Source organism: Megascapheus bottae, chromosome X, assembly GCF_031878675.1.
Source record: "Megascapheus bottae isolate mThoBot1 chromosome X, mThoBot2.hap1, whole genome shotgun sequence".
Taxonomy (NCBI): domain Eukaryota; kingdom Metazoa; phylum Chordata; class Mammalia; order Rodentia; family Geomyidae; genus Megascapheus; species Megascapheus bottae.
The window spans coordinates 92,617,202-92,639,007 of NC_143547.1; the positions used below are offsets into that span (position 1 = coordinate 92,617,202).

The 21,806-nt window shown below is 39.4% G+C and overlaps 1 protein-coding gene across 3 annotated transcripts in view; it reads left to right on the top strand.

Moving 5' to 3' along the window:
* Positions 1 to 15,317: 15,317 nt before the first annotated feature.
* Positions 15,318 to 21,806, top strand: part of Ints6l (integrator complex subunit 6 like) — a 48,207-nt gene continuing 41,718 nt past the window's right edge. For 2 of the 3 annotated variants that reach the window (XM_090326845.1, XM_090326847.1), the window contains exons 1-3: positions 15,318 to 15,367; positions 15,474 to 15,765; positions 15,895 to 15,972. In XM_090326845.1, coding sequence (XP_090182971.1) covers positions 15,655 to 15,765; positions 15,895 to 15,972 — 189 coding nt within the window. In that variant the 5' untranslated portion in view covers positions 15,318 to 15,367; positions 15,474 to 15,654. Of the gene's footprint in view, positions 15,368 to 15,469; positions 15,766 to 15,894; positions 15,973 to 21,806 lie in introns of those variants that run through there. The other variant, XM_090326846.1, reaches the window with a different exon arrangement.

Here is a 21,806-nt window from a genome sequence, read left to right on the forward strand (position 1 = left end):
AGGTTTTCACTGGAAAACTGTTCAAATAATTTGTTCACACATTAATTGCTCTTTTAGTATTTAATATTTGAGCTCTTTATAGTTTCTGGACTTTAATCATTTGTCTGATGAAGAGCAAAAATATCCTGAATCTGCTCCCTCTTCCCCATCTCTCTAAAACTTTCCCATCGCGTGCCCTACTTCCAGTCATGCCCTGCTGCAGTCCTCTGTCACCATTGCTGCCATGTCAACCAGTTCATGGCATTTTTGTGCTGAAACCTTAGGATGTTTTCCTAGAGCATTAAGAAAGGAATTAATTTCTTTCCTCTTTCTACAAAGCTCAGCATGACCAGATCCTGTTCTTCTCACCAGCCACTCTGCCATTTTTTTTCCTATTCTGTGGCTACTCATGTCTTCTTCAGTTCAAAAAACATCAAAGTTCTTCCTGATTCTGGGCACTTCCATGCCTTTCTTCAATTGATTAATACTCACGTGTCCTGCAAATACACAAGAATGCTTTTTTCCTTAGAGATAGGTTTCCAGATTGTCCAGTCTATAAGGATCATCTGTTATTTATTCTTTTTTTTTGCCAGTCCTAGGTCTTGAACTTAGAGCCTAGGCACTGTTCTTAGATATTTTTTACATCAAGGCTAGCACTCTGCTACATGAGCCACAGTACCACTTTTTTTTTGGCCAGGCCTGGATTGAACTCAGGGCCTGAGCACTGTCCTTGGGCTTTCTCAATGCTAGAGCTCTACCACTTGAGCCACAGCACCACTTCCGGCCTTGTCTATGTATGTGGTATTGAGGAATCAAGCCCGGGCCTTTGTGCATGCCAGACAGCACTCTACCACTCGGCCAAACTCCTGGCCTCACCACTTCTTTTTTTTAGTATGTAGTACCAAGGAATCAAGCCCAAGGTTTTGTGAACGATAGGTGAGTACTCTACCACTAGGCTATACTCCTAGCCCCTGTTATTTATTCTTGTAATACACCATTATATATATATTTTTTTCCATTGGATGCCCCATGATTTCTAGTTATATACTTAATTGGGTGTTCATTTGCTAATTTTCTTTGTTCCCTACTAATATGTTATTTCTCTCCAGGGTCTCGCACTTTTTCACCAATAATTATTTAGCAATGAATGGGCTAATCTTGCTAAATAGCCCGGAAGGGTTTCTATAAATGGAATCTTTAGGAGGATGCTGTAGAGACTGGCCTAATGAGGAAGAAGAGTACTAAAACTACTACACTGGACAGAGTAGAAAGAAGGCAGATGTTGCTTGAATGAATGCCCTCAGGTGATTTTGAAGCAGATGGCTCCAAAATGGGTCTCTCTCTTTGGTTCATGCTGCAAGTACATAATTAGCACTGGATGTTAGGACATGTAACAGCAGGGAACATTACAGGTCATCCTTACCTTCATGCAGTTCATATTTTAATGTGGAAAATAAACAAATAAAGCAATGTACTATAATATAATATCAGGTCTGCAATGATATCCTAGGACTCAGTCTGTCCTAATTATTTGCACTCCAACACATAGAAGTCCAGTAACTATCAAAAGTACCACCTTAGCCTAATCACATTTCTGTCTTCTGTCATAGGTAGAATTTTCATCAGGTCATCTCCCTTTCCGTTTGTACTATGCTTTCCAACCATGCCATGGCTGCACACTGGAATTATCTGTGGACCTGTGCAGCACAGCTAGCACCAAGACTCTCAGTTCAAATTGCAGTATTGTCATAAAAGAAAGAGAAACTTCCCCAAACATGACTATTACTATCAGAATCATTCATAATAGACCTTAAAGTGGCTAAATCTAAAAAATGTATTAGTCGATTAATGCAATATTCCAATACAATGGAAGGGTATTAATTTGTAAAGAGAAATGAAATACTGATACATGCTGCAATATGGATGAGCCTCAAAATAATATGTGAAGTGAGAGGAGATATTTATATAATTTGTCTGGAATGGGAAAGTCTCTAGAGGCAGAACTTAGTGGTTGATATATCTAGCAAAGTCAGAAAAGTAAGGAATGTTTGCTACTGGTTATATGATTTCCTTTTGGGAGTTACAGTGCTCTGGAACTAGAGATGTGATAGTTTTATAACTTTGTGACTATATACTGAATGCCATTGTATTTTATTGTGTAGAAAGATGAATTTTAGGGTAGTGGGTGTAGTCCAATGAGGAGTTTTTGCCTAGCACACATGTAGCCCTGGGTGTCAACCCTAGCATCACATAAAAAGTGAGTTTTATAAGTGAGTATATTATAATATCTGGCACTAGAATGGGGCCTATTATGTGTTCTTTTAATATTACTTGGAGTTATTTTGATGTTTGAGCAAGTTTAAGGAAATAGCTACAAAAAACTATTTGTTTTGTAAATGAAACTTGTATTTCCTGAAATGTTTTCATAGGTTGTTAGAATATGGTTAATTTAATCAAAATCTGAATATATCACACGTTTGTCAAAGAACAATTAAGTATCCTTATGTTTGAGCTGTTTTAAACAATGGGAAATTATCTGTGTATTTGTCAACTCCATTTGCTATTAAGTCTAATTATGTCTCTGTAGTTGGTCTCCACAGTTAACAGATGGGAATTTGTGTCAGCTATTTCTAAATGTTTGCTCATTGTTTTTTCCCACCTTATTACTTCTTTTCTTTTGTTCACACATTGCACATTCTTAACATTTGCATTATTTGTGCAATGTCTTTCAAGAAGGAAAATTTCTTTCCTTTGGACAGCCTTTAAAATATTCAAATTATAAAGAAAAAAGGCAAAGTTCTACATGGATTCTCTTCCCAGAATTAACTTCTATTATGAGTAGAATATGCATACTTTCACATATTTTCTACATATATACAAATGTGTAATTATAATATACCTGCTGTACTTTCACTTATTATGATTAACATTTCATTTCAATGTTTCAAAAATCAACTTGGTTTATCTTGACTTTATGATATTGTATGATATGTATATATGTTGTAGTTTTTTTTGAAACTTAGGCTGTACTCCATTTTGTTGCTTCCCTGTTCTTTAGCCTTTGGAATGAAGATTTAAACATATAAAATACAAAACCATGAATGTATTTATGAAAACATATTTATGACCATGGATAAGGGAGTGCTTCTTAAACCACAGCATGAACTCCAGAAACCATAAATAATATGCCAATCAAACTTAATGGCAGAAAGTTTAAAAGTTTCAGCTGACTCCATTAATAAAGTTAAAATATGTATTAACAGATGGATTAAATATGTATTAACAGATTGGATTAAATAGCTACAGTGCATGACAGAGGTAATATCATTAACGTACAACAAACTCATGGAAAGTATTAAGAAAAATTCAAACTTCAGTAGCAGAGTGGATGAAGGATATGAGTTAATTCGTAGCAAATGAAATATAAGTAGCTTATGAACATAGAAAGCTGTTCAGCTTCACTAATTAAATAAGCACAATGGAAAACAACACTGCAATAATACTTCTTTTAGTTAGTGTTGCCAAATGAAAAATAATTAATCATACCTTGTTTGTGGGAAAATGGGGACTCACTATTATAAAATTGAAAATTGATACAACCACATTAAAAAGAACAATTTCCATTCTGCATCTTGTTTTTTAATAAGGAAGGCTTGAACTCGGGACCTGGATACTGACCCTGAACTCTTTTGCTCAAGGCTACCATTTGAGCCCAGCTCCACTTCTGGTTTTCTGGTGGCTAACTGAAGATTAGAAAGTCTCATGGACTTTCCTGCCTGGGCTAGCTCTGAACATCGATTCAGACTCTCCTGAGTAGCTAGGATTATAGGTATGAGCCATCAGTATCCAGTCCCTATAGCTATTTAAAATGTTCATACTTCAATACATTGGTTACAGTTCTAGCTTATAAAAATGGCATGAATGTATAAAAACATTCACGATAATAATTCTTATCACTATGGTTGATAGTAAAGTACACAAACAATTAAATGTTTTCAGTAGGGAAATGGTTAAAAATAATGGTTCAGTGTTATGCAACTTTTAAACAGAGTGAAGCAGTTCTGCATATACTATGATGAAAAGATGTCCAGGAAGTAATATTAAGTAAAAAATGAAGAAATACATGCTCTGTGATCCTATTTTTTTGTGCCTGTTCTGGGGCTTAAGCCCAGAGCCTAGATATTTCCCCTGAGCAATAAAAACTCAGAGCTAGTGCTCTACCACTTAAGCCACAGTCTCACTTCTGGCATTTTTGGTAGGATATGAGTCTCACAAACTTTCCTAACTGGGCTGGCTTTGAACTGTAATTCTTAGATCTCAGTTTTCTTTTGTTTAAACTCAGAGCTCAGGCACTGTCCTTGGGCTTTCTCAAGGCTAGCACTTTATCACTTGAGCTACAGCACCATTTCCGCCTTTTTTCTGTGTATGTGGTACCAAGGAATCAAACCCAGGCCTTCATATATGCTAGCCAAGCACTCGATCACTAGGCTACACTCCTGGCTCAAATCTCAGTTTTCTGAGTAGCTGGGATTACAGGCAAGAGCCAGGTGCAGAGCTTGATCCAATTTTATATATAAAAAAGATTTTTAATCCCTACCTACTGTTTATATACTACTATATTTAAGCTCTGTGTATGAAACTCTTTCATCTTTCTGTCACACACACACACACATACACACACACCTCCTTTGAAAGATGATGTCTAACAGAAACTACCTCAGGTACCTTAGGTAAGTGAGACATTCACTTTGTGCATACTTTTTACAAATATTCCATATTGTTAGAAATACAAATTTACATTATTTTGTAAATATATTTAGGATATAATTTATATATAAACACATAAAATTTCATTTGTGAATTGTGTTTTTGGAAAAACACAATTTGAGAGCATGAGTAGGGACACAATTAGAGCTAGGCATTAGTTTAATCTAGAGAGTCAAGTATCAAAGAAAAGGAGAGATGGCAGAGACACTGTGGAAAGGAAAATCCATGGACCTGATAACTAATTATTGCAAGTGGAAATATAAGGTGAGTTAAAATAACTTAGGCAGGCTAAGAGAGGTGGCCCATATCTGTAATTCCAGATACTAGTGTGCTGCAAATTGGGAGTCTTGAGGACTGAAAGTGGCCGAGGGGTGGGGGTAGGACTCCCTACCTGAAAGAATAACTAAAGCAAAAAAAAGGAGACTAGGAGTGTGGCTCAAGTAGTAGAAATTGTCAGGCCTCAAGTTAAACTACTGCTCAGACACTGTCCAAAATAACTTCCCACAAAGATTTAATCAGTATAGGAAAGTTATAGAAGTGATTTTGAGGAAAGTAAGTCCTGACTACAGAGTCTAGCTGATGAATTATATATTGACTCATCAGGTGGCAGTTTTGCTCACATGTCTGACAGCTGATGTCAGATTGATGACTGCTCTTCTCTGGGGGTCTAACTATGATTGTTAGCAAAAACATCAACAGGTGATGGATGAATTCTGAAGGAGGAAGAGAGAGATAGAGAGACAGTGAGATAGAGACCAATAGACAGAGAAGGAGAGACAGAGACACAGAGTAAGACAGAGATCGGGGCAGTTGGAGATCTATGTGAAAGCCATATCACCTTTCAAGACCTTGCCTTGATTGTTGCACAGTATTGCCTTTATTATATTCATAAGCCAGGGAAGTTACAAACCCATCTCCAGATTCAATCGTGAGACACCTAGATCTCATTTCCCAGTGGAAAGAGTGTAGCATTGTCAGATCATGTGTGTTAGAGAAATGCATAGGTGTGGCAATTTTGGAAAAGAAATTTATCACAACTCATTAAATTTTCAAATGAACTAAAACTATTAACAGCTCCATGGATTGATTACCTCTAGAGAAGTTTGCCTATAGAAAATAGCCCAATAGCTCACAATTCCTTAATCTACATGAAATCATAAAGGTAGGCTATACCATTCAAAGTGAGGTACATGATTTGAAGAAGAGGGCTTTGGTCTTTAAATAATTCAACGCTTATTTTTATAGTAAAAAGCTTGAAACACTCGAAATTATTTAATATGGTGTATACAAGGTTCTCTAGTTTTCCTGTTTCTCAGGTTTAATCTTCAATCCATATCTTAACTCACACCTCAATTCCAAGGAATGCCACATGTCTAGAAGTAAATTGAATATACTCTAACATCTGCTTTTATTGAAGATCTGAAACCCTTATAATTTACTTTGGGAGCCCCCTCAAGAAGAAATAAGTAAAAGCAGTGTGATGGGGGGGGGGGAAGCAGAGCTGAACAAGGATATGGGCTCCTTTAAATTTAAGCTTTAGTCTGGATCCCCAAAGTTGTGAAGTAAGAATAACACCACAAAGGTGGCTCATCCTTGCAGTAACCTGAGAGGTTGAGACATTTTGAAGACAACTCAGGCAGCAAAGTCCACGAGACTCCATTTCCAATCTACCAGCAAAAAGCCAGAGTAGAGGGATGGCTAAAGGGGAAGAGCCCCAGCCATTGGGCAGAAAGCCAAACAAAAGCATGAGGCCTTAGTTCACGCCCTGCTATGCTGCTGCTTGAGAAAAGGAGATGGCACTGTAAGCAAGGGGACTGCAACTTGGGTGAGAGGAGAGGAACAGGATGACTGTGTGGCTCTTATTCCTGAGAGCAGTTTTCCAGAAAAGAGGAATCAACCATCATTCATAGCAGCTATAAGGTAGGAGTTAGATGCACTGGCCAGTAAAGGAGTCCTAGGCAGACAACCAGCAGGGGCCATTGTACATATGAATCCATTTCAAAGTCTCAAATCCTAACTCCTGTTAGTTCTTTTATCCTGAATGATTGTGTCTCTTTATGAGATAATTATATTCATCTCAGGTCACATTCAGGTACCAGTTCTAGCAGACTGTGCCTGATAACTGGTCAGTTATGCCTTACTTTTTTGTGCTCACATTGAAAATTCTCTCCCCCTCCTCTCCCCTTCCCTCTCTGTCTTCCCCCTCCCCTTCACTCTTTCTCTATTTACCACAATATATTGAAAACATGTGTCTCTATATCAACCTTCCCCAGCAGAGTAGAAGCTCACCAAGACAGGAACCATGTTCTGTTTGTCTTTTTTACCTCAGGCATGTAGGAAAATGCCAAGCAAAGCAGGCCTAAGTAAATAGCTCATGCACTGAACACCAAGTGAGCAACTCTGTGGCCACAAAAAGGCCAGTGAGCTCTGCTCAAGAGATCTTCCATTTGCATGTGGGAAGAGAGAAAATGGAAAGGCTGGAAAGGTATTTGGAATAAATGAAATGATTTATAACACATTGATAGAGATTCTGACTAGACCTAAGTAAGAATTCTATCTTATTAATCTTATAAGACATGTTCTAACATAGTTTCAATGTTGGCAATTTTTAACTGGCCTTAAGGGAAAGAGTAAAAATAATGAAACCTATACTTTAGCAGGAATTAAAATATCCCTTTTATTTATTAGTGGACATGGCTTGGTATAAAAGCTGCTTAAGAGTTTTTCATAACACTGATCCTTCCCAGAGGTTAAAATGGAATCCAAGGCTGTGTAAACACTGAGTCAAATAAAATGCAAAAGGTTCAAACCAAATGTCATGGTTTGGATCTCAAATATTCTTCAAAGGTCATATGTTAAAGGCTTAGTCCCCAGTAACTCATGTTCAAAGGTGATTGGATCAGAGGGGCTCTACCCTCATGAATGGATTCACAGGGCAACAAGTTTGGGGAGAAGGTTTCTGTTATGAAAATCTGCTCACCCTGCTTTCTGGCCACCAGCAGCAGAGCAGATTTCCTCCTCTACAAACAAACTCTCACTATAATGTACTGTCTCACCATGGTGGCCAAATGCAATGATGCCAAGTGACCACGGACTAAAACTGAAACTCTTTGCTCCTTTAGGTTAATTTCTCTTAAGTATTTTGTCATGAAAAAGCAGGAAGGAGGTGAATTAAGAAATACTTAAAAGGCCAGAACTTGATAGAACCTGATAGCTTGATGGATATAGAGTAAAGTTGGAAGAATGTTCTAGATTTCTGAAGGTAGGGCAGGCTGAGGCTGAAGTTGTAGTTAATAGGCTTCCCCCACCACTGTGCTCGGAATCTCTTTCTGTGTCACCTGCTCACTTGGGTCCCACCGAAACAATACTGTTGTTCTTGCCTTGTGAGCTCTTGCCATTGCAGCCCACAGGGGACATGGAGTATTGTCCTCAGGGTGGTTAAGTGATGGGAGGAAAGGTATTTTCCACAGAAGATAGAAAGGGTAAAGATGGAGGTTCCAGAGCTTCAGTCCAGAGGTTCCTGTACCATAGCTTGTGAAAGGAAGTTACCCAAGTGGCAAGACCCACTGAAGATCTTGTGTTGGGGCTGCTGTGGGGACAAGTTTCATCACCAGCTATTTTTAGTTTTAGTTTATGCCACCTCTCAGGGTAACCAGGTCTATAAATGTACACATAGCTTGCTGTGCCTGGGCCCCAAAGGGAACAGCTAAAAAAGGATTGGGCTAGGCCTTGTGCTGAGTACTTGGCTGCCCTTGATCAACAGATGCCTGGAACTTACTTCAATTTGCTCAGTATCCCATCACCATCATCACTCCTCTCCAGGCCTCCCATTAGATTTCAGAAAGAAAGTTCCCCGAATACAAGCAGACCAATAGGTGTCAATCAGCAGGTCACAGCAAACCCACATCCCCAAATGACCTACAAGATGGATAACCTGATGGAAAATCACTTAAGCTAAAAGTGTTCACCTTTCCTCCTGACAGCCATATCCTTAGAACTGTCCTTGTTGCTCCACTGAATCATCTCTCCTCCCCTTCCCTCTGAACAAACACACCCAGTGATCTTGGAAGAGAGCCTGAGACCAAGGCCACATCTGATGCTGACTCCCTGGTAGATACACTAGCTGTTGAAACCTTGAAACCCTTCACTCAAGATAAGATTGTTCTCCATCTCCATCTTACCCCACTTCCACATGTCTCCCTGACTTTACTTCTCTGCCTATCTGCCTAATATTTAAAGGAACCCTAGATGTAAGGGTGTGTGTGTGTGTGTGTGTGTGTGAGAGAGAGAGAGAGAGAGAGAGAGAGAGAGAGAGAGAGAGAGAGAGAGAGAGAGAGAGAGAGAGAGAGAGAGAGAGAGAGAGAGAGAGAGCGAGCGCCATTTCCCCTTCAGCTAGGCAGAAGGAGACTTCATGGCCCATCCCAAGTTTTCCTCCCTATTAAAACCTGTTGGACTGTTGAGTTAGCTTTTCTTCTCTTTTTCTTTGCTTACATCACCCGAGGTCAATTTTTGGGGGAGGGCAATCTCCAGCCTATTGTGTCACTTGAAGCTGCTTGACTCATGCCTTCTGCTCCCTGATCCCTCTGTATCCTGTTCTAATCCGCCCCCCCTTCTCTACGGGTGACCTGGCTCTGTGCTAGGCTCCTTCTCATGTGTATCTAGGCCTCACACTTGCCAGACAGATGTTTGACTCTGCGAGTCATGCTCTCAGCCCTTTTTCTCTTTTGTTATTTCTTGAATAATGTCTTGCTTACTGCCTAAGCCATTGTGGACCACAATTTTTCTATTTATACTTACTTCATGGCTAGACTGACAAGCGCATACCTCATGGGAGTTGTGTGAACTTTCTACCTAGGATGGTCTTGAACCTTGATCCTCCTGACACTGTCTCCAGAATAGCTAGGATTATAGGCGTGAACCACTACATTCAATGAGAGCTTTCTCTTTTCTATCTTATCTTTTTCAGTCTCTCTCACTGTCTTATCCATTTCACCATATCCTGCCTAATAGTCTCCACCAACTTTCATTCCCAAGTTTTATTCATGAGTTCTTGCACGTGATCTTAAAGTTAGATCCTTCAAGAAACCTCCATATGTAACATTCTCACCTTTCACTCTCTCTCTCTCTAGAATATAGGCTCTTTCTCAGAATTTCCATAAATCCTCTAGTTCCTCTCTCATAGCATTTAATAGTATTTTGTCTGCAGTTAATAGTACTTTACCAGGGCATGGGTGGCTCATGCCTGTGATCCTAGCTACTCATGAGCCTGAGATCTGAGGATCATTGTTCAAAGCCAGCTGGGCACAGAAGTTCTTGAGACTCTTATCTCCAATTAACCACTAGAAAACTGGAAGTGGCAGCAGGATGCTGTGGCTCAAGTAGTAGAGTGGTGGCCTTGAGCTGAAGAGTCAGGGGCAGCACCCAGGCCCAGAGTTCAAGCCCCACATCTGACAAAAAATATTTTATCTTCTTATTTGCTTATTTCTCTATAAGAAATACAAATTTCATAAGGGCATAGGTTATATCACTGCTTGCTGTTATCTAACAATTATGTTCAATTGTGTTCACTAGCTTATTCTAGGTTAAGTCCTTCTATAAGTTCTTTGTATTAAAAAGAATCCTATGGAGGTGCTGTTATCATTACTATTGTTTCAGATGGTGAAGGTAAGTCAGAGTGAGTCTAATCTTCCAGCAAAGCTGGAATTTTATTGGTTGATTGATTGATTGATTGTGCTAAGGATGAAATCCTGAGCCTTTTTCATGCTACCCAAGAAGCATCCTCAACTAACCTACATCCTCAACAAGAGCTGAAACATGTGATTCCAAATCCAAGCTATTAACACTTACAATATGTTATTTCTTTTTTCCTCAATGTATCCTCATTTCCTATAATACAAATGGTTGACTCCAGAAACATATGAATAAAACAGAATGATCAAATGAATAAAAATTATATAAGTAACACAATCCTCATATGGAAACAAAAGTAGAATAATACAGTGATTAAGATTAGGAGTCAGTGAAGGTGAACGAAAGTAAATGCAGAGTAGGCCATTGGATTTGGCCAGGAGCAGGGCACTGGGTTTGTCCAAGCAGTTTCCATGGACAGCTGAGGAAGGAAAGGTTCCATAGGCTTCAGGTAGTCAAGCTGGTAGAGAAAGCAGTTAGGGATATTTTACTCATCTTTGCTGAGCCATGAAAGGAAGGAGTTTTATATGTGTGTGTGTGTGTGTGTGTGTGTGTGTGTGTGTGTGTGTGTGTAAGGGGTTAAGTAAGTAAGGTCTTTTTGTCAAGATGTGGGGATTAGAGTTAGTTTAAAGGCAAAAAGAAACAAATCTTTGGACTGTAAGTAGTCAAACTGGCTTTCATAAAAATTACTCCTATATGGTAGTAGGCCACACCATGGCCAAATACATAAAATGTAAATATAGAATAATGTCTATTAATAATTCTGTGAATTTAGTGAAGACCAGGAGAGCAAATACTTGGTAGAAATAGTTTCCTAAGAGGCAAGTGGGAGCCTCAGATACAGGGTAGATGGTATAAATAGGATCATATGATGAAACAGACAAAGGAATTATTTAAGGGACTATTAGTAAATTACAAGCAGATAGAAAGTGAAAAGAGAAATCTGTTATCAACAGCTCACAAGTTCAAGCATTGTGAGAGGCCTTGAAACAAGAAAGGGTAAAGGTAATGAAGCTACAATTTAAAAAATTCATTTACTGGCCAGAGGCCAGGCAGTGAAAACAAGCCTGAAATGTGGGAGCAGATGGGAAGATTTGACTGAGGAAGACAAATATTGAGCAATGTTTCTCCCTAGAAAAATACTTTATAAGGAAACACAAATAGAACATAAGGGAAGTTGCCAAGGCTTGGAGGAGGCAGTTAATTCAAGAGCTTGGTTTAAAAGGGTCTGCTGGAATGCAGATCTAAAAGGTGCTAGATCCATTATGGCACACTGTTTATTACCTTGTTTAGGTGAGGAATGGTAGGCAGGGGGCAAAAGGAGAGGCTGGGTATCCTTACAGGATAATACCCAAACACAAGAGAAGACAATGAAAAACTGCAGACCACAGTAGATTCAATAATTTCTTTCAATAACCATTTAGTGAGCAAGTACTTTGCACCAAGAATTGGTGAGAGACTGAGTGCTCTCAAGGAGTTTATATTCTAGTAAGAGAAATGAGTCCATTCATGGCACCAAAAAACCCTCACAGCACAAGGGAGCTAGTGTTCTGAGTCAGAGAAAGTTGTAAAAAGAACCCTTGAGTATTACTATTGATGTGTACCAAAGAAACATGACACAAAGTTTACTTTGCTTCAGAAAAGGAAGAGTGGTTTCATTGTGAGGAAGTCACTTTGGGTTTGGTTGATGTGATTAAGTACATGAATCCACCAAATTGCTAATGTTTTTGGTATATTGTCCCTATTGCGTTTCTAGTGAGATGTAGGCATTTTTCAGAATCTATGTTTAAATTTCAGTTATATTTGAGCTTGAGCCAAAAAGATGCCTTGTTAGGGAAAAAAACAGCATAATATATTAAAAGGCATTTTCCCATGGAGGGTCTACCCCTGTGGAGCTTGCTTGTCCTTAATCACTAGAGAACAGTGGAATTAAAATTATTTGTGCTTTACTAATGCTCATAAATCATTTTGAAAACTGTTCTTATAGCATTCAACTAGAAAGGACTTTTTCAATATTTTATACATAATTATGAAAATAGCTTCCTTTTTCTGGTTATAGAAATAAAAGGTACTCGTAAAAAAAGTGGAAGAAAGTATAAATGAGATTTTGAAAATAATCATTAAAATACCATTTATGCGCTGTGTGCCCTTGGGCTCCCACTTGAAATCTACTCAGGAGGCTGAGATCTAGAAAATGGAGGTTTGAAGCCAGCCCAGGCAGAAAATGCTGTAAGACTCTATCTGCAAAGTAATCAGCAAAACTCCAGACTGAATGTGTGGCTCAAGTGGTAGAGCAACAGCCAAGTAACCTAAGCTGAACAAGGGCAAGTTCTTGAATTTAAACCTTGGCAAAGAAATTATTCATGAATTGGGCCATATTAAAGCTTAGCATTCCTTATTCATATGCACATGTATGTATTAATGAGGCAGATGTTTCCAGATAATAATCCCTTCCACACCTAATGTTAGTTAAAGTTCTGAGGCATAGTCGGTGTATCTGCCCTGTGTCATCTCTTCTCCTTTAAGTATGTGTGGGACTGGTGGTGTGTCACAATGCTAGAAACTTAACCATGAGAGTTTTCTCTGCTGTCCCTCAAGAAGCAGTAATATTGTGAACAGGCTATGGACAGGACCATGTGGCATGGAACTACAACAGCCAGTGGAACTGTGGGTGGTACAGCCTACATACATACCCCCATAAGGAAAGGAATTCTGAAAACAGCCTATACGAGCTTCAAAGTTGATTGTTTCTCAGTTGGACTCTCAGATAAAAACACAGATTGGCTCATATACCTCTTATGAAACTGAGTAGGAAACTAGCCAAACCCAGACCCCTGACTCATGAAAACAATGGCATCATAAATGAGTGTGTTATATTTATTTTTTGTCATTTAATTTTTGGTACTAGGGATTGAACCCAGGGCATTGTACTTGATAGTCAAGGGCTTTGCCATTGTGCTAAGTTCCAGCCTTAAATGAGTGTGTTCTAATATGTGGCATTCATGTTTTGCAATTTGTTACACAGCAGTAGAAAACAATTATACCAGTGCCCATGACTCCTAAATTTTAAGCTTATCCTATTCTAATTATATTTATACCAGAATGTAAATGGGGGCTTTGAGCATCTGTTTCATTGTACCCCATTAATTCTGTTCCATCAAACTGTCCTGAAATGCATCATGGATAAGAACATCTCTTGTTGTTCTAAATAAATTTTTGTTGTTACCAGGGCTTGAACCCAAGGACTTAGCCTTGCCCTAGCTTGCTTGTTTAGGGCTGTTTTTTACTAATTGAACCATACGTTAAGCCTGGCTTTTTGTTGGTTATTTTGGAACTGTAGTATCATAGACTTCTCTACCTGGCTTCCAAAATCACTGCTCTTGATCTCAACCTCATAAGTAGGTATGCTTATAAATGTGAGTTACCAGGGCCTGGCGTCTGGCTGAAGGTTTTGTTCCCATCATGTTTTCCAACTAAAATTCCCTTACTTCTCATTTTGTCTGTTGTTTATGAAAGGTTGTCAAGACCAGAGGATTATTGCTTCTCTTGTACTTATTAGTCGCATTACTCATTTGTGATTGATGTCATAGACTATCATGCGACTTCTTTTGAAATATTTGTTTCTTTAAAAATGATATTGAATGTGTTACTTGAACCAGGTATATATATATATATATATATTCAATATATATAGAATACCTAGATAAAGATGTCTACATAGAATATACATAAATATGAATATGTATATGAACATTTCTCATTAGAATTGTAAACTAAAGTCCAGTCTTCTAAGTTATATATAGCACATTGCTAGAATTATTCTGTATTATTATTATTATTATTATTATTATTCATGGTGCTGGGTTTTTAGTAGTTTTTGTAGTATGAATCCAGAAATAGTCTACACTTAAAATCTAGGTCACATAGTCAGTCAAGCAAGGTTGATCACTTATTGCACTTTTATGTGGAGTCATATGTAACAATATTCCACATTTCTATACTAACCACAGGGTAGCAGGAATTTTCTTATCAAAACCAAGTATAATACCATGTCCTATAATTATTTCAAGGATTAAGTGAGTCTTCCACGGGTACTTGGCAACTTTATGGTTGCTTAATAAATGTGAGTTCAAGAATATATATTGGCATACTTTCCATTTGTAAAGTCTGGGCAGACTCAACAGTGGTGGATTTGTCCCATACTCCCAATGCTTTGAAGAGCTCAATGAAATGTGGAAGTCTAGTTTAGGGTAACTGGGTAAACTTCAGTTTCTTTTCTGAGTACATATACAGTATGTTGAATACAGGAGAGCAAACGATGGAGAAATACTGATCGAGGAAGGGAGGAATCTAAAGGAATGCAAGTTAAGTGTGGCCAGGAAAGAAATTTCCTGTTTGTGAAGTTTTTTAGTCTTAGCCACTGGCAGGATTGTTGGATTACAGTTAGCAAAGCATTTTCTGCACAGCCTGTGTAGGTATTTGCTTGTATACTTCTGTACAAGTATTGTCCAATTCATTTTTACTTTCTGTAGTATCATCATCTTTGAAAACCAGGAGAAAATCTATCCAAAACACGCAAAGGAATTTTTCCAATGCCTTCCTGTATTCGTAAACTGCTTTGTTAAATGGGAACTTCTTTGTACAACGATTTCAAGATAATAAAAAGGGTGGACACTGAAATTTAAGGCATGGGAGACTCCTTTACCCTTGCACTTTACTACCGGACTGGGTTCAAACTTTAGCTCCCAGGCTTTACTAAAGTCTTCTCTTCTCACTGCCATCTAACGAATATGCAAATGTCCATAATTGGTAGCCAATGGCGTGGGTTCTGATCACGTGGTGCCAATCGTAGGTGAGCGAACTGAAGTTGTGTGTCAGTGAACAGCTTAACGTCTCATTCTGAGACGAGTGCTCCTGTGAGCGCGACAGAATGGTGAGGCTTGTAGTCCTGGCGGCGGGGGCAGTAGTGGTGGCTGGAGAGGGGGCAAGGGTGGGGAGGTCTCGGGGGTTACACTCACTCTTTTAAGTTGCCTTGGCAGCAAAGCAGTTACAGCTGCTAATCGAGGTCGCCAGAAGCAGTCTCATCTGTCCGTCCCGTCTCCCCCTCGTCCTCTTGCTCTCTGCTCTGTGGTTCTGAGAGTTGAGGGTTCGGGTAGCTGTACGTGGCACTAAGGGGAAAAGGGCCAGGACAGTGGGCAGCAGAGCCGGGTGCAGGAGAAGATGCCCATCCTGCTGTTCCTCATAGACACGTCCGCCTCCATGAACCAGCGCACAGATCTAGGCACCTCTTATTTGGACATTGCCAAGGGCGCTGTGGAGTTATTCTTGAAGGTAAAGCAAGGGAAGGGAAGGTAAAGGCTGATTCTCGAGGGACGGGGAGGTGGACTGGGTGCTTCTGTAACGTCTATATTGCTCCCACTCTTTTCCTATGCGACCCCTCCCTCATGCCTCGCCTTGCAGCTGCGTGCCAGGGACCCGGCCAGCCGTGGAGACAGGTACATGCTGGTCACCTACGATGAACCCCCATACTGCATCAAGGTAAGCGCGCCATCGGAGGAATGGGGGTGGGGAGTCAGCGGGACTGCTCGTCCCCTATTTTCTTCCCATTGAGGTCGTGCTTCGTCCAGCGGGGCGTGTGGGCGGGGGTGAGGGGCACAGAGGGCGGGCAGATCAGGGCTGTCTGCAGCTTCTGAGGGAGGGTTGCATCGCCACGATTTGGGGGAAGGAGAAGCGGAGAGGAGAAAACTTGGGGAAAATACTTTAAAAAAAAAGAAAGAAAGGAAGAAAGAGAAAGAAAGGGCCGAGCTCGTGGCGCTAAGGTTGTAGTTGCCATAGAAGATGGCGGACATTTTGCTTTTGTATGAGCTATTGAGGGAGACTGAGGGCGCTGCTGAGATGGAAAGGAAGGAGGGAAGGGAGGACAAGGAAGGAGGTGCCCAGTCCCTTAGGGGGGCGGTTAGGAGCCGCCCCTACAGGGTGTCGCCGCGCGTGGATGCGGTTCGTGGGTAGGCGGGGACTGGGACTCTGATGGGAGGAGCTTGGGGATGCGTGCGCGGACTTTTTTTTAGAGCCTAGGCTCCTCCTAACTCCGTTTCGCTCCGCCCCCAATCCTCCTCCCGATTCTCCCACCCTTCGCCTCCCCTCCCCCTTCCCGCTCAGCTGGTCCTTCTCAGCTTCTCCTACCTCTCCTCTTCCTCTCCCTCCCCTCCCCTTCCTGCCAAGAGCGTGGCCACGCCAGCCTTTTCTTGGCCTTCCAAGAGCACGCTCCTGCTTTTGCACTCAGTGGGCGCGAACCTTCCCCGTCTAATAGGAAACCTGCGTACCCAAGAGGCTCCTCCCGCCTCCCCCACCCCGACCCAGAAACGCTGGAGATCAGGTTCAACTCCGGTGTCAGTTATCTCTGCTATTATTCCTGTGTGACTGAACCACACGGGGTGGGTAGGGGAACAGGGAGATTCTAAGATAAAACCTTTTTAAGGACTTGGTTTAAATCTGGCACAAGAGTCTTAGGCCCCTCGCCTACTTGTCTACAAGCAAAAACTTAAGGCACGGGAACATTCAACTGTGAGCTGATACAGTATCCAAATTCAGTGATTTGCTTCACAGCATCTCACTCACAGGAGAAAAGGGAAATAATAGCCTCTGTGTCTAGTTCATTTATATAGTAAATTTATAGTGAACAGATACAGAATTACTTTGCTTGTACTGGCCATTAAGAATCGTGCTCACATTTACAAAAACTTTTAAAAAGGTCACTCATCACCTGCTGTTTTTCTCCTTAAAATTTTCTCTTAGTAATTCTTGAGACACATAGTTTGAATGGGCTGCAATTCATTTTGGAAGTGAAATGTCTTACTGGGCGATCCCTACCAAACTGAGTAGTTATCCAAAGCATTTCTTCAGACATAAGGAAACTAAGAAGAGACTTTAATTTGCTAACTTGTCGTTTCCAATAACAATTTGATTAGTTGGTTCTCCTTAACATTATTCTACTTTAGTTGTTTTCCTTTCAAGGTGTTTTGTTTTAATAAAAAATTCTAGACAAGTTGAGCTAAACTTTGACCATTGCTTTTGATACACACAAAAGATCTCTGGGCCAAATATATACACATGCATAACACTGGAGGATGGACACTTCAAAGCCAGTCTGAGCTACACATCCAAAATCTCAAAAAATTTCTATCTAGGGACATAGACTGTTATAGAGCTTGTTTACAATGCACAAAGGCCTGGGTTTCATCATCAGAACTAGCCCCCCACAAACAGGTCCAGAATTTGAATTTTTTTACCCTTTAACTAATACCCATACCCACTATATGTAGTGTGGCTATTTGAACACATCCTCCTTAATTTGAAGTAGCACAAAGGTTAAACTATAAAGCACCATGCCTATCTTGGTCTTTTAACATAACTTTTCTTTTTGGTCTGTCCTGAGGCTGGAACTCTCTGCCTCCTGAGCCCTGTTCCTGAGCTCTTCATCTTAAGGCTCCTGCCCTACTCTTTGAGCTACAGGTCCACTTCCAGTTTTCTGGTGGTTAATTAGAGCTGAGTCTCACAGACTTTTTGTGCCTGAGCTAGCTTTGAATCTTAATACTCAGATCTCACCCTCCTGAGTAGCTAGGATTACATAAGTGAGCCAAAGGAGCCAGGCTTAAAGATAAATTTTATTTACCACTTATTAAAAATACTAAGATTGATAGTTTTAAAATTTATTGATCTCTAACAATTACATGAAAATATTTACAGAATTCTTTCTATTTGAAAGGTTAAAAAGAATTTTATCTCACTTTTAACATTATATCTTTAAGCCTAACCTTGTAATCTCACAGAGCATGCCCCCCTCTCTCTCTCCCTCCCCCCTCCCCCCTCCTTTCTTTGCATTATTGCAAGTCAACCCAGGTCTCTAGCATACTAAGCCTTTGCTGTCCCACTGAGGTACACCAAAGCCCCTGTGCATGCACTATTTCGTATTTTTCCTTTCCCATTTATTGTATTCAATAAATGTTCTAGGTTGCCGCAAAATTTTTACTATATTTTTTGCCAGCCCTGGGGCTTGAGCTCCGAACTTGAGCACTGTACTTGGGCCTTCGCAAGGCTAGCACTCTACCACTTGAGCCACAGCACCACTTTCAGCTTTTTCTATGTATGTGGTACCGAGGAATCGAACCCAGGTCTTCAGCTAGGGAAGCACTCTTCCACTAGGCCAAACTCCTGGGTCTTAATATAATGTTTAGTAATTGGCTCTTATCCATATTTATTTGGAAAGCTCCAAACAGAAAAATACTGGATTTTATGTGTAGTGCAAATTTCATGTTCTTTTTGTTCCATTTCCTCATATACTACATTTAAAAATACTTTTATTTTATTTTAAAATATAATACAGCCATTCTTCTGCATCTGACTTTTTTCCTATGTAGATTGGGTATATGCATATGAAAAACATAAACTTATTACACAAACATTATTCATGTAATATGTGTAAGTATTACTGATTATCTTCCTAGATTTTACACTTTTCTAAATAAGTTTCTTTGGTTCTTCACTTTACTTTTAGGAAACATCAACATATTTGAGGGAAAGGTTAAACTTCTAATGACCGTATCATTTATTCTCTACACCAGAATTTCTAATGCTAAGCCATAATGTGGCAATGTTTTTCCACTTCTTATTCATTTTTGGTCATTCCCTTCTTCTTGTGTGCAACTATCCTCTCAGCATTTGATGCATATTTGTTCTTTGGTTCCAGGATCTATCCTGCTTAGGTCAGGAAATGTTAGAGCACCTGGTGACTTATTTCTTAAAATTTAGTGTAGTCTTTCATTTGCTAATAGCTAGGAGCTATAAAAGCCTGGTTCTGTCTGCACTGATTCTCAAATAGATGTTTCTTTGTCAGCAGGCACCTCAGTTTGTACTTAAAACTTTATCCTTTATTAGGAGCATGAGATCCATTCAGCAAAGTGATGTTAAGTATGGCTTTCTTGGTAGCCTGAAGAACAGTGTTTTGTAATTTCTCTGAGGTCGAGAATCTTTATGACTTTTTTGTTTATATTATTTATACCAAATTGGGCTTCATTGTAACCATTTCACACATAGCCATTGGAATCATTTTACTTCTAAGGTCTTGGTTTTAACCAATTCTAAATACTACAAAAAGGAATTTTATTTTCTACTAGAAAATTCTATTTGGTATTGTATTAGGCATGAGTTATGCATTTGGTTGGAAAGTTTTTTTCTTAACAGGCAGGCAATTATTCCCACCATATCCACTTACAAGTGTGCACAATAAATCTTGTAAAAAGTTATTGTGAGTGAAATTTTTCACTTATGTATAGTCTAATGTATGTAAATATAGTATTTCACTGAGGACTTGGTAAATTTTACATACCTCTTAGCACATAACAGTACTTTTTAAAAGAAGAATTAGGGATAGAATTAACCTTGATATGGGACCATATAAAAAGTTTATGAAGTGCAAGTTTTGTGTGTTACATCTGTTTTCAGTGTTGTTTTGAGGCAAGTGATAACACTGCAGCTATGCAAAGCATTTTTATTGTGCACAGCTAATGTGAAACTCTAATATTTATAATTTCCAATATGTCCCTGTAAGACTGATAGTTCATTATAGTCTTGGCTGAAGTTCTGCTGTCTTCTATGTTTTGCTTTGATATAAATAATTTCCTTTTTTTCAGTGAAAAAAGCAAATCTGGAAGAAAGATAGCCAGTAGACTAGGATATACATGCTAGAAAACTTATTCAAAGTGATTTTGCCTTCAAAGTTACTTAAAAATCATTCTTTTCTCATATAAAACAGAAGCACTTTTCTAGAAATAGTTGTGACATGTGTAGTGGCTAGCAGTTACACTTATTTTTATTTTGTTGTAAATAGGAGGAGAGTGCAGCTTAGAGCAATTTTCTAGACTGGTACTTGGAAAACATACATTTGAAAAAAGTGAATTATCTCCTTGAATGGTGCATTTTCACATTCTGTAGCTAGATTTGCTTTCTGGTGTCTGCATGCCTTTGTTAAAGAAAAAAAATCAGAACAAAGCAGCTTTGGGCTTTCAGACTGAGGAAGTAAACTTAAGCTTTTAACTTATTTGATCCTACTTTCCTTTGTGGTATGAGGTTTGAGCTCAAGGCCTGGCCCTTGCTAGGTAACTGTTCTGTTACTTTGTCTAGCCTCCAAGATATTTCATGATCTGGACCTGGGTTAACTTTCCAACAGTGTCTTTCCATTTTCTTCTCTTCTCATGGGGCCAGGCTTTAAAGGCATTTTCTTTGTCCAGATGGGATAATGGGGCTTAAACTCAGGGCCTTGAGTTCTTGCTTGTCCTTTTCGCTTAAGATTGGCAATCTACCACATGAGCTGGGTCACCAATTCTAATGACATATATTTGAATATCTGTATATTTGTACTTCTAGTGCCTAAAGTGTGCCTACAGTTTACCAGGTATTTACTAACAGGTAAAAAAACATGTCAAGAACTATGTAAGAGCCAAAGCTTCTTATCACCTTGATTTCCATGACTCCTCCCTAGAAAGTGATTATCATTAATAATTTAATGTAGTTAATGTTTATTACAGCTAACATTTTTATTTATATGAAGGTTCTGGTTTATAATATAATGTAATTGTGGGTTCTTTTTACAAGAACCCTATTCATTCTTTTGCTAATTAGTATGCTTTATGTAGAGTAGAATAATGGCTTTATATTTAGTAGACTACATGAATCCAGATGGCTTCCTACATTTTTATATTTATGCATTCACATGACCACCACTAAGGTAGAAAACATTTCCATCAATCTGGAAGATGCTTCTTGCATCTTCCTGTAATTCACCCCTCCCCTCTCCATCGTATGCACACACACACACACACACACACACACACACACACACACACACACACACACACACACACACACTGTTCTGACATTTACCACCACTGAACTGATAGTATCAGAATGATGGTTTCCAAGGATAGTCTGACAGTGGATTGCTCCTGTATCCTTCTAGGCATTCATTATCATATGTTTACTGAGCACTTCCTATGTACCTACTTTTTTGCATGGACCTGAAATGACAGAAACGCCTAACTTAAGGAGAAAGTAGAGTAGCAAAAGATACTTAGGAGGTGGTGGGGCTGCAGCTCAGTGGTTGAATGGTTGCCTAGGGTATGCAAGGCCCTGCCTGGGTTCTTTCCTAGCACTGTGCCCTCATAGAAAAAGATAACGGGCCCTGAGAACTGTCTCTGAAAAACATACCCAGAGAGCTGGAGTTGTGGCTCAAATGATAGCATGCCTATCTGGCAAGTACAAGGAGTACACGAGTTCAAATCCCAGTCCTATCATAAAATGGCTAGAGAAGGTAGTTG